This window comes from Biomphalaria glabrata, chromosome 14 (genome assembly GCF_947242115.1).
Source record: "Biomphalaria glabrata chromosome 14, xgBioGlab47.1, whole genome shotgun sequence".
NCBI lineage: Eukaryota > Metazoa > Mollusca > Gastropoda > Planorbidae > Biomphalaria > Biomphalaria glabrata.
Window position 1 is genome coordinate 29,956,797 of NC_074724.1, and position 18,067 is coordinate 29,974,863.

Genomic DNA, 18,067 nt, shown 5'->3' on the forward strand with positions numbered 1-18,067 from the left:
TTTGACCTGATCTCTAGAATTTTTTTGCATTTGGAAATAATAGCTAAAAAAGTTTTAATGTAAATAAATTAAACACGCGACGAGAATATATAATATTAACAATATGTTACTATCCAGTGAACGATTTGTCTGTGAACAATTTGTCCGTGCCGTGAACGAATAGTCACGTGAACGATTTGTCGCGTGAACGATTTGTCGTGAACCAACTGTCGGTGAACAAGTTGTCGGTGAGCGAATAGTCCGTGAGCGAATAGTCGCATGAACGAAAAGTCGTGAACGATTTGTCGGTGAACGAAATGTCAGTGAACGAATTGTCGTGTCCCCGATGTAATTATCTTCAGAATCTGAAGGAACATCCGAAATATTTTACAAACAAAACACATAACAACACATAACAACAAGCAAACGAAATGAAAATAAGTCAACAAAGCTTCAACAGTTAATACCCTTTAATACAGATGTTGTCACTGTAGTTTGAGAACCATCGAGCTACCAATGTACTCGATTGAACTCAAAGATGGGGGGGGAGGGGAGGAAAGTAAAACAATAGGACACAGAAGTTGAGGCCGTTATGAAAGGCTGTAGAATGGCGATGGTAGCAGTCCAAAGCTTGCCGGGGAGAGGGGGGAGGAGAGTGGAGAGACTATCCCAGAAAGGGGGAACTAACCGCATTACCTCACTAAGCTGACCAACAGATGTTATCTGCCCACCACAACACGGCTGTCACGCTAATAGTGGTCTGTGTGGTGGAGATCTTGCTGGAGGCGTGGGAAGAGGGGAATAACTGGTGGCAGCCCCAGGGGCGGAAGAAGCAGTCTTGATGCTCAGAACGAACAATCAACCAAAGTATATACGTATATGGTGGGGAGGGGTATATGGGAGAAGGCATGTGTTCATATGTCACATGATTATATGTGTCTAGGTCAATGTTGTTTCACTAGTATAAATAAACAACATTTTTATACAACAACAAAGAGCAGTCTACAAGCTTCTAACTAAGAACCGGACACACACCTCTGTTAAATTACCATTTGAACAAAATCTTATAAAACCGTAAACCATATCCTCTTTGAATGCCCCTTCCTAATCCACCTTAGGCAGACCCTACTTCCACTACAGGCCAACATAACCAACACCCTGTACGGCAGTGCTGAAAAAAACTGAAGAAAACAGGACACTTTTTTTCCTTGGCACAGTCTGCAAAAGAGCTCACAGTTCAGCAGCAAAAAAGCTGGCTAGAAGAAGAAGAATACAACAACAATCAACAGTGGTTTAACGATAATACTGAAAATAGCCAAGGGAGATAAAAACTTTTAATTTTTAACTGTTCAATTCTTTACAATGCCAAGCACGTTCTATAAAAAGACGACAGCCGAAAAACGAAATACGATTATTTAGTTAGTGCAGCAGGAGCCTGTTATTATAGTGTTTAAATAGTGCGCAGAACAGAACGTTCATTATTTATAGCTTTTATATAGCGCTACTTTCATGCTTATAGCATGCTCAGAGCGCTTTGGTCCAATGGACCTCATTCACCAATCGTAAACAAACAACATTTAGTCACGTGATCTTATTGATAAAACAACGGAAAAAAACTGTCACGTGACAACCATCATGAATTAAACATTAGATCGTAAATTATATAGAAGAGATAGAGCATAACGTGGCTAAATGTTGTCTGTTTACGGTTGGTGAATGAGATCCATTTCATTTGTGGACCAGTGGGGTGGAGGGTTATCTAGGAGTTGGTTTTCCGTGCTGCCTTTAGGCGCTCAGTAAACACAACTCTGCCCGAGTCGGGTGTCGAACCTCGAGCCCCCTAGTCGGGTGTCGAACCTCGAGCCCCCTTCTAGGTAGCCAAGCCAAGCCAAGTTCAAGCCTCTCGACCACGCTTCCCATCTTCTAAATTAAATAATCAACACTCCCTATTTTTCTGTACCCAGAAATCGACCACCGGCGGACAATGGTTATACTTGCCCAATTGTAGTAAATTATGTAGGTCACAGCTGGGGCTAGGTTTCCAAGAAAAATACTGCATTCCTCATTATTCTTCGAACTCGAAGACAAGCCTAATTTTTTTTCTGTACGCCGGATGCACCAAAGAGCTAGCGATTAATCTTTATCCGCCATTGCTATTAGATTGTAACTTACATGTAGCACGTAGTGAAAAAGTTCTCATGACGACTTTCAAATCACTACGAAATTAACTCAATGATAACTAAAGTATTCAAGAAACTTATCTTAAAATTATATACAATGTCCAGCTTGTCCAGTTGGAGAGTGGTGATAGAAGAAAAAAAGATGTAAAAGAATCCTCCCCCCCCCCCCCCACCCCAATAAGACAGAACAGATACAGAGTGTGTTAACTCTTTCTCTCCTTATCGACGATACCATCGTTGATTTGACCTCATTAAATTGAATTAATATCTAATTTAAAAAAAAATTTCTTTATGTTCTATAGAAGGAGCACGCATTCCCCTTTAATTCTGTACCAAATAAAACATTTTCTGATTACAACAAACAAAGTTATTGAAGCTTAATCATAATATGGTAGTGAAACACTAATGAGCAAAATGAAGAATTCCGTCTGAACGAGAAAAAATAATTACGGAGGGAAAGAGTTAATAAAAGCTTTTGTAACAAAACAGACAATTGTTTATTAAAATGGTATATTGAACACTAGCTATGAAAGACCACAATGATCATATTTCATGCTGTCGAACCAATGGATTTCAAATTATTGGTGGTACTTCTGGAACTTAATGAAATGTGTGATCGGCTCGTCAAAGCTAATAGGCTGTGATGATAATAACGCAGTTTTCTATGAATGAGGTCAGCTGACGTACCTCTGCCCCCCCCCCCCATTCCCTCACCATCTCTCCTGTTTATTCATATTTTAGTATCCACTGTGATAAGTGATCAATTCCTCTATCATATCCAGTGACATCCACTGTGCCCTAGTCTCTCATCTCTAATGCCCCCACTCCCTCCTATCACGGCCACAACGAAAACAAATAAGCGATGCTGCATTGTGCATGAGCAGGTAACCATAGCAACCACCTCCATGCACTACTTCCCCCCCCCCCCAACCCAAGCAGTCAGCGCAGATACTACTGTGTTACTATACACTATAGTCCAGAGTGTTTTAATTATAGAACTGACTTCTCTCGGTTATAGAAAGCGGCAGATCGCTAGGAGAGGCGAAACAATCAGTTTCACTAATAGATCTATGAGTAATCGCGTTGCATCACTGTCGATTGATTTACTCGAGATTCGTTCGTTTTTTTTTTTTTTTTTGTTTTTTTTTTGGAAAACTCCGAACTAGGAAACCAGGAATATTGAATGCACCATTTTGTAACGATAGAATTCTAGCGTAGAGATCTAGTTTCAGGATTTGTTGGAAATGTACAAATCCCTCTAACTAATGCAAAACTTGTAACTAAGTGGAGGCTTCTAAAATCTAACCTTGAAGCTTTAATATAAATGCGGACTTGGACCACGGGTCATAGGATGGACATCAATGGACTAGATCAACTAAAACCATAAACAAGCAAACTGATACAACCAGTTTTAAAAAAGCCTAGCTAATGGAAATAATCGCACCATCACAGCCATATCACACAATACTGCAGGATTTATTTTTCTTTCTATATAAAACACAATTAATTAATGACCACTTGTCAATGAACTATTTGGTTACTTTTTTTGACTGATTCATGTTTTGTCTTTGACAGTGAAAAATTATGCAAAGTTTCAACTTGATACGAGAATGGGAAGTGGGAGTAATAACATGAAGTAAGTTTGTACCCGACAGACGGATAGACGAACGATAAATAGAAAATGATATAATAGCAGCAGCAACAACAATAACAAAAAAATAAATCACCTTCAAAACACCGACGCAGCGTTAGAGAATATTGTCAAGGTAGACTTACTTAGACTTAGGTCCTCCCGCGCCGTTTGGTGCATTGGGCGGCAAGTTGTCTCCATAAAGATCTGTCATTGGCAATGTCTGAAGCCTCCTCCCAACTTGTGTCCACTGTTCTGACGTCCTCCATGAAGGTGTGTCGCCATGTAATACGAGGACGTTCCTGTTTGCGCGTTACTTGTATTGGCTTCCATGTTATCGCAACGCGACGCTCTGTCACAACCTCACTAAGTGTTCGACTCCCAGTTCGGCATAGGATTTCCTTGTTTGGGCCCGATCTGTGTAACTGACTCCCAAAATCCGTCTCAGCCATTTTTGTTGAGCCACATTTAGTCTTTTCTCAATTTTGACAGATGACTTCCATGTCTCACATGCATCTGTATCAGTTGGAATGACGATTGTGTTGAGAAAGTGTATTTGTGTCTCGAGTCCAATGTCTTGGCTAGTCCAAATAGGCTGCAGCCTTCGGAAAATGTTCCCCGCCTTTCCTATTCGGCACGCTACATCATGGTAAGCATCTCCATCATTTGTTATGATGCTGCCAAGGTACGTGAACTTGTCCAACTCTTCAAGATTTGACTCGCCAAGTCTGACGGGGACACCTTTTGCCTTATATTCCACTCGCATAATTTTAGGTTTATTCAAGTTTATGCGGAGGCCAATTTGGGTGCCTCTCTGTCTAGGCTCTCCAAGGGGGTAGACTAAGGATTTAATTCTTACCAGTTAGTGTGGTCACTCTTCCAAAGTAATGACTAGACATGTAACAGCAATGTTGTTTTTGTTTATAGGTTGCTCGTTCTTCCACGAGGTAAAAAGTCTTGCGATATTTTTACTTTAATTTTCTTGTGAAGTTTCTTATTTCTTATCTTATCTTATATAATACAGACGTTACTTCGAAAAAAAAGAAGATGATTACGTCCTACGCGTCATGCATCTAGTCATGCATTCTATCTTGATTCGACATTCTGTCAATGACTTAAATTCTGCCAAGTCACTTGTTTTCCTGTCATGCACAGTGAAACCCATTCCATGCTCTAATAGCGCTATTTGTGTGATATTTCACGTCTAATTGTCTCGTCTAGTTCTCGCGACATAACACGTCTGATTCTTGTGATATTTCTCGTCCAAATCTGAATCTCTTGATATTTTACGTCTAAGTCGTGATATTTTCCACCCAATTCTTGTGATATTTCACGTCTGATTCACGGCTAATTGTCGGGATATTTTCCACCCAATTCTTGTGATATTTCACGTCTGATTCACGGCTAATTGTCGGGATATTTTCCACCCAATTCTTGTGATATTTCACGTCTGATTCACGGCTAATTGTCGGGATATTTTCCACCCAATTCTTGTGATATTTCACGTCTGATTCACGGCTAATTGTCGGGATATTTTCCACCCAATTCTTGTGATATTTCACGTCTGATTCACGGCTAATTGTCGGGGTATTTTTCACCCTATTCTTGTGATATTTCACGTCTGATTCACGGCTAATTGTCGGGATATTTTCCACCCAATTCTTGTGATATTTCACGTCTGATTCACGGCTAATTGTCGGGATATTTTCCACCCAATTCTTGTGATATTTCACGTCTGATTCAAGACTAATTGTCGGGATATTTTCCACCCAATTCTTGTGATATTTCACGTCTGATTCACGGCTAATTGTCGGGATATTTTCCACCCAATTCTTGTGATATTTCACGTCTGATTCACGGCTAATTGTCGGGATATTTTCCACCCAATTCTTGTGATATTTCACGTCTGATTCACGGCTAATTGTCGGGGTATTTTTCACCCTATTCTTGTGATATTTCACGTCTGATTCACGGCTAATTGTCGGGATATTTTCCACCCAATTCTTGTGATATTTCACGTCTGATTCACGGCTAATTGTCGGGATATTTTCCACCCAATTCTTGTGATATTTCACGTCTGATTCAAGACTAATTGTCGGGATATTTTCCACCCAATTCTTGTGATATTTCACGTCTGATTCACGGCTAATTGTCGGGATATTTTCCACCCAATTCTTGTGATATTTCACGTCTGATTCACGGCTAATTGTCGGGATATTTTCCACCCAATTCTTGTGATATTTCACGTCTGATTCACGGCTAATTGTCGGGATATTTTCCACCCAATTCTTGTGATATTTCACGTCTGATTCACGGCTAATTGTCGGGATATTTTCCACCCAATTCTTGTGATATTTCACGTCTGATTCACGGCTAATTGTCGGGGTATTTTTCACCCTATTCTTGTGATATTTCACGTCTGATTCACGGCTAATTGTCGGGATATTTTCCACCCAATTCTTGTGATATTTCACGTCTGATTCACGGCTAATTGTCGGGATATTTTCCACCCAATTCTTGTGATATTTCACGTCTGATTCACGGCTAATTGTCGGGATATTTTCCACCCAATTCTTGTGATATTTCACGTCTGATTCACGGCTAATTGTCGGGATATTTTCCACCCAATTCTTGTGATATTTCACGTCTGATTCACGGCTAATTGTCGGGATATTTTCCACCCAATTCTTGTGATATTTCACGTCTGATTCACGGCTAATTGTCGGGATATTTTCCACCCAATTCTTGTGATATTTCACGTCTGATTCACGGCTAATTGTCGGGATATTTTCCACCCAATTCTTGTGATATTTCACGTCTGATTCACGGCTAATTGTCGGGATATTTTCCACCCAATTCTTGTGATATTTCACGTCTGATTCACGGCTAATTGTCGGGATATTTTCCACCCAATTCTTGTGATATTTCACGTCTGATTCACGGCTAATTGTCGGGATATTTTCCACCCAATTCTTGTGATATTTCACGTCTGATTCACGGCTAATTGTCGGGATATTTTCCACCCAATTCTTGTGATATTTCACGTCTGATTCACGGCTAATTGTCGGGATATTTTCCACCCAATTCTTGTGATATTTCACGTCTGATTCACGGCTTATTGTCGGGATATTTTCCACCCAATTCTTGTGATATTTCACGTCTGATTCTCCTGATATTTTAATTCTAACTCTCGTGATATTTGACGCCTAATTCCCGTGTTTATCGCAAACTTTTAATTGATCATAAGCGATACAAGGAAGGCGATAAATTGACCGGGAAAAAAAGGTCATGTACGACACTTCATCTTGGTCACATTTCATTTTTTTTTGTCTTTTGCTTCGTGTATTTTCTAAACCTAGTAATAACGCTACATCCCACACCCGCGCTCCCTCGATATCATCAATTACAGCCATCGTTGTCTCCTCCATGGCAGGATGCAGGCGACAGCCAACGGCGACAAAAGATCACCTTCAATAACAACAGGAAATAAATAGATATACAGATAGGGTCTGTCGCCTGGTTTGTTAAGTGCTACAGATAAGGTCTAGTAATGCCTGGTTAGTCGGGTGTTACAGATAGGGTCTATTAATGTCTGGTTATTGGGTGCTATTATTAAGAGCTAGAATTGGTATTTTTTAAACTGTTCACGGATTTCATTATCATGCTGTGTTTACAGCGATGCTATGGAGCCAGCAAAACATTATACCAAGTCTAATCCCCCCCCCCCTTTTTTCACTAAACGGGAAATAGTAATCACATCATTAGTTTTAGATTAAGATGTATAGTTTTAAACTAGCCCTAACTCTGGCATATATAAAACACTTATTTTAAATTCAAATACTAGCATCCCATATGTTTTAGTGTGTAAGGCCATTTTGAAATTACAACGATTTATTCTTTCATTGGTTGAATGTTGGCATCACAAGCTCTTGGTGGTATATTGTTGACGGGATTTCCCTCAGTATTAAAAATAACATAGAAGGAGTGGTTGGAAATTCCAAGCGCGAAGCAGAAACTTGGGTAGTTTAATAAAAAAAAAAAAAAGGCGGGAAAAGGGATGGTAAGAGACATTTAAACAGATGCATTAAGAGTTAGTGAGGTTGAAAGACAACAGTATATGTGTTTTAATGTCTCGTATGATGTCAGGGAACCAATTAAAACACATATACTGTTGTCTTACAACCTCACTAACTCTCAACGGTTCCCTGACATCTCATCCTACGAGACATTTCATCATTGCAACATTTCATCACCATAACATTTCATCATTGCAACATTTCATCACCATAACATTTCATCATTGCCTAAAGTGCATTGTGCAAACATAAGTACATGTAGGTGTAATTAAGTAATTAACATAGTGAGCAAGTTGACCCTAACCCAAACCCTAAATGATGAATTGCTCTAATGATGAAATGTTGCAATAATGAAATGTCTCGTATGATGAGGTGTCTGGTCACCGTATTTCAATTACATGGTATTGTACAGTGTGTATGTTATTAAAGGGATTCTTAGTTCCAGAATAAAAGCTGTGTATTTATTGTTGAAGGATTTCAGGTTTTTTTTAAATGTATATATTTACATTTGTATCTCGGCATCACGATATTATTATAACATAAAAAACGCATTGTCTGATCAACACAATCTCATCGTAACATCAATACATCCTTGGCATCTAGCTCTCTAAATATAGCGTCACATCTGGCACTCTAACATATATCGTCACAGTTACTAGTGCGTATGGAAGAGAGAACTGAAATAAAGGGAAAGAGAAAGCCAAAAGAGAGAGAAAGCGAGCGAGTAATTAAAGAGTGATGGTATTGTATGTGCAGTAGGATAGGCTCTCGATTAAGACAATAATCATCAGAGCTTAAACTCTGAACAGGTTAAGACTCAGGGGAATAAATTGAAAAAGTGGCTTTGTTCTTTTACTACTATTTAATTTTTCTTCACATCTTGTGCGCCTTCTAGTGGGGCTTTTCTTTGGGCCTTTAATGTACGTCTTGGGGCCTTCCTGAGAGCTCTCCAACTGTCTCTTTCAGAGGCCAGTTGCTGCCAGCTACTTTCCTTTAAGCCAGTGAGGATAAAATGGCGCCTGAGTTGATCTTAATAGTGCTTACGGTGGGGACGCCGTCGGAAAACGGTTTTGTCTACATCAGATTTGGAAAATATGTAGGTCGCAAATGGGTTTGCGTAGTCAAGTGGAACACTGTACTCATCTTTAATCTAGGAATGGAACACATTGTTGTTATAGGAGATTAGCTCCATTCTGAGAAAAACTATGGCGTATTAGCATATCACCATTACTGTGATAAGAATCAATCAACTTTGTCATACCAACCTTTTTTTTATTGTGATATAAGCAGGCTATCATTGTTATATCAACATGCTATCTGTCACATCAACACGCTATCGATAACATCAACACTCTATTTCTGCCACATTAACACGTTATCACTGTCACATCAACACACTGTCACTGTCATATCAACACGCTGCCACTGTCACATCAACACACTGTCACTGTCATATCAACACGTTATCACTGTCACATCAACACGTTGTCACTGTCACATCAACACACTGTCACTGTCATATCAACACGTTATCACTGTCATATCAACACGTTGTCACTGTCACATCAACACACTGTCACTGTCATATTAATACGCTGCCACTGTCATATCAACACGTTGTCAATATCAGATCTAAACGCTATCACTGTCATATCAACACACTCTCACTATCACTCTATATAAACGCTATCATTGTTATTTCAAAATGTTGTCATTGTCGTATCAACACAATGTCACTATCAGATCTACTCACTATTAACTCTTTATCTCCGTAATTATTTTCCCACGTTCTTACAGAATTGTTAATTTTTCTCATTTGTACATTCTACCCTGTTATGATTGAACTTCAATAACATTTTTGTTTGTAATCAGAAAACGTTACTTTCAATATAGAATTATAGGAGAATGCATGCTCTTTTTATATATCGGGTAACACAAATTATAAAATCAAAAATTAACTTCATCTAATGAGGTCAAATCGGACGATGATATTGTTAAGTAGGAGAGAAAGAGTTAATAAGTTTAAAGAGCTGGCGAGGGAGTTGACATTTTATCTGATAATACAAAATTACTTACACACATTTACACACACATTGTATGCTGAATCATTGAATTAATTATGGTTCCAGTGATCTCCCTGTCTTTTATAAGTCGGAGATAAAACAAACTTCTGAAATTTACATATTAAATTTAATTGCGTAAACTTCTTTATAATGTGCTAAGAATAAGAAGCCTAATTTAGTAATGACTTCAACAATACCTAGAATAAAAACAAGATGTTCTCTTGACTGTTGTATGTAAACCTTTCCCATTTTTTTATTTTGTCGTCAAACAGAACTAACATGATAATTCAAAAATCCATGTGTGCTAGCTGCAAGCTCTTTTTAATTAAAAACATTTTACAATCAATACTATCAATTAAGGTGTCCATTTTTTTTTTCTTTTTATGTAGCCAGAATGTTATTTAGTTAATGACAGTCTGGCGTTTAATCTACGACACAGATTCTTTTAACATTAATTGTACAGACACTGTTAGTGTTTTAACTACAGAGGCGACGCAACAGGGGTAATGACTGGGGGGAGGGGGGCGCAAGCCCAAGATTCCGGGGCTCGTGTGAACGCAAACAGTGAATTGTGAGTGCTAGAAAGTTCCAGTTTTCAAAGCCCCCCCCCCCCCCTCAATTTTCATTGCTAAAGGCTATGCAGCAAGCGCTCAAGCAAGTTTAATTTGAATAACACCTGTGACCTGACTTGATTGACTTGATTTAATACTTTAAACTTGCAACGTTACTTCGACGTCAGACTCAGTTCTGGGCAGTGCCCCTCCGTTGGGTCCATGTCCATCTTGCCAATCGCCATCATTGCCATTTTTTTTTTCACTGATCTCCTGCATTTTGCTTTGAATCCAAACGTTTCACTTCTAGTCCAGTTATTTCTGGTCTACCGTGACGTAATGTTTCTCTTAGTAAAGTCTAAGTGAGTTTCAATGGTCCTGAGTTTTTCCCAGTGACCGCTGCCAACACCTACCGTCCTATGGGAGGTTTGGACTGGGAAGAGGCATCTTCATCTCTGAAGTGAAAGTCCCCAAACGTTAAAACAACATAAAAAATAAACTTCAATCATAAATCTTTTATTATTTTACTTCGTCTGTGTAACACATTGACTAGTTTCAAAGACCCGAGCCCCAAAACAGATAGAGAGAGAAGAACATCAAGAGTAAATCTTTCCGTTTATAACAAATTTTAAGGCTTTATTAGTAAATCCAAATCCAACTTCATTAACATTAAAAGGTTAAAGTTCACAAAATAATCGCCCCATTTTTTTGTTGTCTTTTTCCTCTATAAATTTTTTTATAACTTTATGCATACAAATCTTGAATAAAACGGTTTCGTGACTCCAAAATATTTCGAGGAATTTAGACAATTATTTAATCTCATTAATTATTATTATTAGTGGGTTTGGATGCATTTAAAATGCTAGTTTAGGATTGAGTGCTGAACGTTGTTAAAGATGGATGCTAAAAGTTAGAGTTATACAACAGAAACAGAAATGTTAAACACAGGCCAGTGCTATAAAGAATCATAACAACTAAATTTGTCCAAAGCAATTGGGGTCTCACCGATCTCATAAATATAAATAAAATACGAAATGCAGTTTTTAAAGACAATTATAATCAGGGGCGTAGCTAGGAGTTTTGCATCGTTTAAGGACGGGGGGGGGGACTTGACCTCTTTGGGGGCCCCTACATTGCGTAACATTTATTTTTTTAACGTAAAAAACACTAATTTGGGGGTTCCCGCTCAAGTAGGGCCCGAAGAGATTTTCAGATTCTCCCCCCTCCTCCCCCCACCCTAGCTACGCCACTAATTATAATTATCTAGATCTGCGTTAGTCACAGAGCTAGATTTAGGACATCGCAAGCAGTAAAACCACCCAAGACCTCACCCTCAATAGACAGCCTCCTCAAACTCAAATTAAAAATATGCAAACAAAAATTAAAACTGGAAAAACAAATAGATTTAACAAACAAGTAGTCACATAGATCATTACACGCTCATTAGTTTTCATTGTCATTGAAGTCTATAAAAGAGGGGTAAGAGGCCACCACATCCTTAAATCCGGCACTGGTTAGCAAGTCCATTCTATCTTTAATTTATCTGCCGCTGAACAATGAGGGGAAAAAAATTTGATATCAGTAGGAAAAAAAAAAGACTTTTATTAAAGGCCACTAGACAGATAACAAACTTGAGCAAAAAATAAACTGTTTTGTTTTTTTGTTTTTGTTTTTTCCTCTGAAAGACGTGCAAATATCAAGAGCTTTGTCCTAATTCCAATCACTGTCACTTCCTGTTAGGGCGCCCTGCTCCGCCCACCACCCTTTCGCCGCCACCGCTGTGACGGCCACTCACGATGAATCAATCGCTCAATGGCCCTTTAAGACACCTGACTACCGCGGGCTTGCGGAACCAGGCCAGTGGTCAATAGCCACTTTAAATTCAGTTAACGTCGTGCTTGTCGGTGTCAATAACTCGTCTAGAGGGTAGGACGACCTCCTGGGGGAATTAAACGCTTCCGACAAGAACAACAGCGGCGACTTTTTCCAATTTCCCATTTCTTGTGCAGTGAAGTGGCTCTAACTGTAAACGAGGCTATTGACTGATATTGAGCCTGTATCAATAAAACAAGCCAAGTTGTCATGTCCTCTATTAGATTTAAACAGATTTCCGTCATTTTTTAAGGAAGAAGCACAAGCGCCGGCTGAGTGGTAAAGCGCTTGGCTTCTGAATAGAAGAGTCCCGGGTTCGAATTCTGTTTAAATCTGGGTACCTAACATTCATCGATTTATACACAATTGTAAAATGTGCTTTATTTTTTTTTTTTCTATTAAATTTTTCATTTTTTTTTTGGGGACATTTTTTAACTTTGGTTACATTCTCTTGTGTTACCCTGTGCGACCCTCACCTTCGTGGCTTCGCGTCACCAAAGCAACGCCACTGATTGTTTTTTTTTTATATTTTTGTTTTGTTTTAGTTGGCCTTTTCTTTGAGTACCTGGGCAATGACAACCAGATCGTCAAACTGAAATGCCAGGTAGGCCAGTACATCAATGGAGGCGAGACTATGTCTATCACCATCAGCAACCTGACGTCCAAAGAGAACCTGGCCTACGTGTCCAGGGGAGGTAACGCGGAAATTGGCAAACAGTATCTGAACGGCAAGGTGTTCATCGCAGGGAGCATATCTGCGTAAGGAAACAGTAATAGTCTCGCAGAAAGAGAGAGAGAAAGAGAGAGAGAGAGAGAACAATTGATTAATAAATGAATAATATGGATTGAAAGATAGATAGATAGATAGATAGATAGATAGATAGATAGATAGATAGATAGATAGATAGATAGATAGATAGATAGATAGATAGATAGATAGATAGATAGATAGATAGATAGATGGATGGATGGATGGAGGATGGATGGGTGGGTGGGTGGGTGGGTGGGTGGACGGACGGACAGACAGACAGACAGACAGATAAATAGATAGATAAATAGATAGATAAATAGATAGATGGATAGATAGATAGATAGACGGGTGAGTGGTTGGACGGACGGACAGACAGACAGACAGATAGATAGATAGATAGATAGATAGATAAATAGATAGATAGATAGATAGATAGATAGATAGATAGATAGATAGATAGATAAATAGATAGATAGATAGATAGATAGATAGATAGATAGATAGATAGATAGATAGATAGATAGACAGAAATGACATTATTTTAACAATCAAATCTAAAATATATCTTTCCCTCATGTCACAGTGAAACCGGCTACCACCCAGCCCACCTGGACGTCATGCTCATCGAGTATGACCAGTATATTGACCAGGCGTTTGGCTGCAACGTGTTGTGGATGAAAAGCGGAAACACCAAGATGACAGAGTACACCATACAGATTAACAAAACAGGTAGGCGAGGGCAGCGGCGTAGCTGGCTGGGGGAAGTACACCATACAGATTAACAAAACAGGTAGGTGAGGGCAGGGGCGTAGCTGGCCGGGGGAAGTACACCATACAGATTAACAAAACAGGTAGGTGAGGGCAGCGGCGTAGCTGGCCGGGGGAAGTAGATTCGAGCCTTAAATCCGCTATATTTAATAAGAAAAACCCGGTATTGGTCGTGTTTAATCTTAAAGGTAAAAACAAAACCAGTAAATGAAGAAAATTTTTATTTTTTTTTCACCCTTGTGACGTTAGGAGAGGGGAGTTTATACATCCTGCGTCCTCAGCAACGAGTTAAGGAACATTTGAACCATTTTTTTTATAACAAGAATGGTCCAGCGATGTTGATTTCTATAAATAATACACAGAGCAACGGACACCTTACAATATGCGTGATATTATTATATCTATCAAAGTAATAATGCATGCAACAATAGGAAACAAAAAATCAGAGTAACATGTGCCTTTATATAAGACTTAAAAAAAAAAAAAGATTTTTTTTACAAGAAGTAGTGTTTTGATTTGAAAAGACAAGGATGGGGGGTAACCAGCCACCAGAGCGCGGGGTTAATACTTGACCAACACGATTATCTCGTTAATGGTGGTCGATACAATTTCATTTTTACACGTAGGCCTACTGAACACAACATATTGCAAGCTACTCTATTCTTACACATATAGATATAAAGCTATTCGGGTACGTGAGAAAGCTGTCTCTGCCTTGACCTTCAATTGAACTCTACTGAATTCGGTTTTATCATCAGATAGACGAACAAACCTTTTTTTTTTTTTTTTTTGTAACAGTTTTTATTTAACATTACAACAAGAAAAAATACAATACCTTCACTGTACAACTTAAAGTAAAATAAGACACCCCCAAAAAAATGTAAAACAAAAATCTTTGCCCAAGCCTTTACCACGTCAGCTTGATGTCCCAACGACTTTAGCCACTCAGCCAAATCTACAATTGTGTATATGTGTACTTATACTTTCATTATAATAGAAGTAGATCTAGACTTGCCTAAACTTTTGATTTAGAATTCGTAAGATCTAGTCTAGATCGAGATCTACTTCTAGATCTAGAGTCTAGTTGTAATCTAGATTAGATTTACGTAAAAATATAGGCAAAGCTAATAAAATCTATCAACAAACTGAAGCAACATTAAATTTAATAAACAACTCAGTTATCGGTACACTACGGCTGACTACTCCACGCTTTTTTAAAGCCAAATTTAATTTTTTATTTTTTTTATTTATTTTTACTTTTAAACAATTTTAACGGTCAAACTATAGTTTTCCCTGTGTGGCCAACAATCTAGAAATTCTTTTCAGAGTGATATACAATAACTGTTAAATTTCTAGGAAAAACTTTAGAACCGTTTATAAGATCCGCATCCAGGTTCCACCCTCCGCCCATGAAGTTCTGACTTGAGTAGAAGTACTGTAATAACTTTAGAAATAATACTAGCAAAATATATTTTTACACTATATTTAAAACACCCAGACAAGACCGCCTACTTAGACAAATATTTTAAAAACATCCGTACATCTTATTATCATAGAAGTGTCATCAACATTTCTCTTCTGTTTCCGCTCAATAAAAAAAAAACTAGAATGAAACACTACAAAAAACCCAGAACGGAATACTTGAAAACTCAAAAGCTGATTAACATCCCGCCGCCCGGAAAGCGATTACAAATATCTCTCAGCGTCTTGAGTGTTAAGTCGATTACATTTTATCTAGGTTTTTTTTCTTCTTGCGTCTTCTGTTGTTCTAATCTTGTTCTTAGGTATGAACACTGGCTCGGATTGAGTGTTGAAAGAAGTCAGAAACCATTACATTCAACTACTTGGGAATTTTGTAACGTGTGCAAAGTTCTAAGTTCCATAACCCATGAAAAGATTCCCAAACGAAAGTCAGCTTAGAATTTAAAGATTAATTTTTGTGTTCCTTCGTTTATAAACTTAGTAAAACTTAAATATGTATAGAGACTTTTTCGGTTCAAGTATATCTAGTGTCCGAGCTATTAAAAACAAGCAAATATTTAAGAAACAAAACGAAGCTTATATTGTGAATAATTCTACCGATTAATTTGGATCAGTCATGTACAGACCCGTGACTTGGTAACAAGCTATTGGTCTCCACTACCCACAGACTGGCACGTTGAATGCCAGTATCCAGGCCACTATTTCGCGTTCACCATCTTAATACTTCTTTATGTTTTAATTGAAAAAGTTCAAAGTTCATCCGTGTTACAGTCGCATCATAGTGTGACGTAGTGTGACATAGTGTCACGGAACAAGACGTAACAATGTGAATTAAGAGACAGAACAGAATTTCTTGACTGAACTCATACTTGGCCTGTTTTCAAGTTCACCCAACGTAATGATTAGTATAAAGAGTACTAGCCACTTCAACTATATTGTCTTAAAAGTACTAAACCTATTCCTTAGTCTGTTGGACTGTTGGGGCACCATGCAAGATTTGTAGACCACCCTTCTCCATTCCTCTTAGTTAGATCCTCTTTCAGTGGCAGGCCCGTCCATTCTTTTATGTTGTCTTCCCATCGCTTTCTCTGTCTGCCTCTTCTTCTTTTTCTGGTACTGTTCACTGAAGATAGATCTTTGCTAGCCCCGAAGATCTTGTAATATGTCCATAGATTTTAAGATTGCGTTTGTTTACCATAGTTAGCAGGTCATCATGGGGTCCAATCCCTGAAGTAACCCTGTCTCTAATTTCTTGGTTTGTGATGCAATCTTTAGATGTCATACCTAGGATCCTTCTGTAGCATCTCAGTTCCATTGCTAGATCTGCAGTCAGCGTCCAAGACTCGCAAGCATATAAAAATGTGGCCATTACCAGGGAGCGCATCAGTCTGATTTCGGTGCCGCGTGCTAAACCATTTTCTTTCTTGTCTTTGTCTTTTGTTGTAAAAGTACTAAACAAGTAAAACAAAAAAGCATACCTTTTTTAAAATAAGAATTCATCATTTATATAGCTATGACGTTTTATAAAAGAGATAGTGACCATGCAGTAAAGTAATAAATGATAGATAAAAGAAAGCAATACTTTTGACAGTGTATTAGTGTAAGCTAAGTCACATTTTAATCCCCATACTACCACTACAGCCCAACATAACCAACAATCTGTCGCACTGTGTAACAAACAGCCTGTAGAACCCTGTAGAACTCTGTAACACTCAGTAACAAATTTTCTGTAAGAAACACTCTGTAACAAATTCTATGTAACAATCACACTATAACACTCTGTAACACTCTGTAACAAACACTTTATAACACTCTGTAACACTCTGTAACAAACACTTTATAACACTCTGTAACACTCCGTATAGCAGTACTGATCAACTGGCACTGACCACAAAAGTACATACAACCCAGCAGCAAAAAAAAAAAAAAAAAAAGCTGGCTAGAAGAAGAAGAGCCCATGAAGAATTTGCAAGCTGAAAAGACACATTTTAATAAAAGACAGGAGACTTTCTGGGAAGTGATGCCCACCCCATGACCCGCGGGCAATATCTGACCCGTGACGCTGTGTCCCTTAATGAAGCATAAGAAACTCGGTTACGTTGGCCCGTTGGACTGCACAATTTTTTATGGATATGAGGCCTGGCTTTATGCGTGTGGTAATTTTATATGGCCTCTAAGTCATGAAAGTTTGAGCACCACTGTTTTAGGGTATGTCCCTTTGCTTTATTTTATCCTGTAGGTCTTCAACGTCTCCCTGTTGGTAGTTAGTTCTGTGTTAAATCAATAAAGGTCCCAAGAATGTACACTCACCATTCTTTCAACACAGATTTTTATTTTGTTTTCTGTTGTTTTTTTTACCAAAAATACGTCCGAAAATGAACTTCAAGAAAATCGTTTAACTCACAAGTTGGGTTGTCTGCACCTGCCTTTTTTTTTTTTTTGGCAGCCAAAATTTACGGAATTTTTTTTTTAAACAATTCAAGCATGTCTGGTAGAAGAAAAATAAAGGAGAAAAGAAGTAAACATTCTTAGAAGTAAACATTCTTAGAGGTGGAGGGTTAGAGAAACAATTGAAGCGGTTCCCGAGAACACAGGATATCGTCTGGAACTTTGAAGTGTGCGCTAGATTTTCTTTCGTAATACTATTTGTCCTATTGCGCTTTTCCCACTTCCAGATACCCATAGATCCTGTCTACACACAGATCCAGTGGCGTC

General features: G+C 38.4%; 1 protein-coding gene across 5 annotated transcripts in view; it reads left to right on the forward strand.

Moving 5' to 3' along the window:
- LOC106071282 (uncharacterized) overlaps positions 1–18,067 on the forward strand; it is a 162,627-nt gene that overhangs the window by 128,930 nt on the left and 15,630 nt on the right. For all 5 annotated transcript variants that reach the window (XM_056010359.1, XM_056010358.1, XM_056010356.1 and 2 more), the window contains exons 3-4: positions 12,897–13,110; positions 13,686–13,831. In XM_056010359.1, the coding sequence (XP_055866334.1) occupies positions 12,897–13,110; positions 13,686–13,831 (360 nt within the window). The remainder of the gene's footprint in view (positions 1–12,896; positions 13,111–13,685; positions 13,832–18,067) is intronic.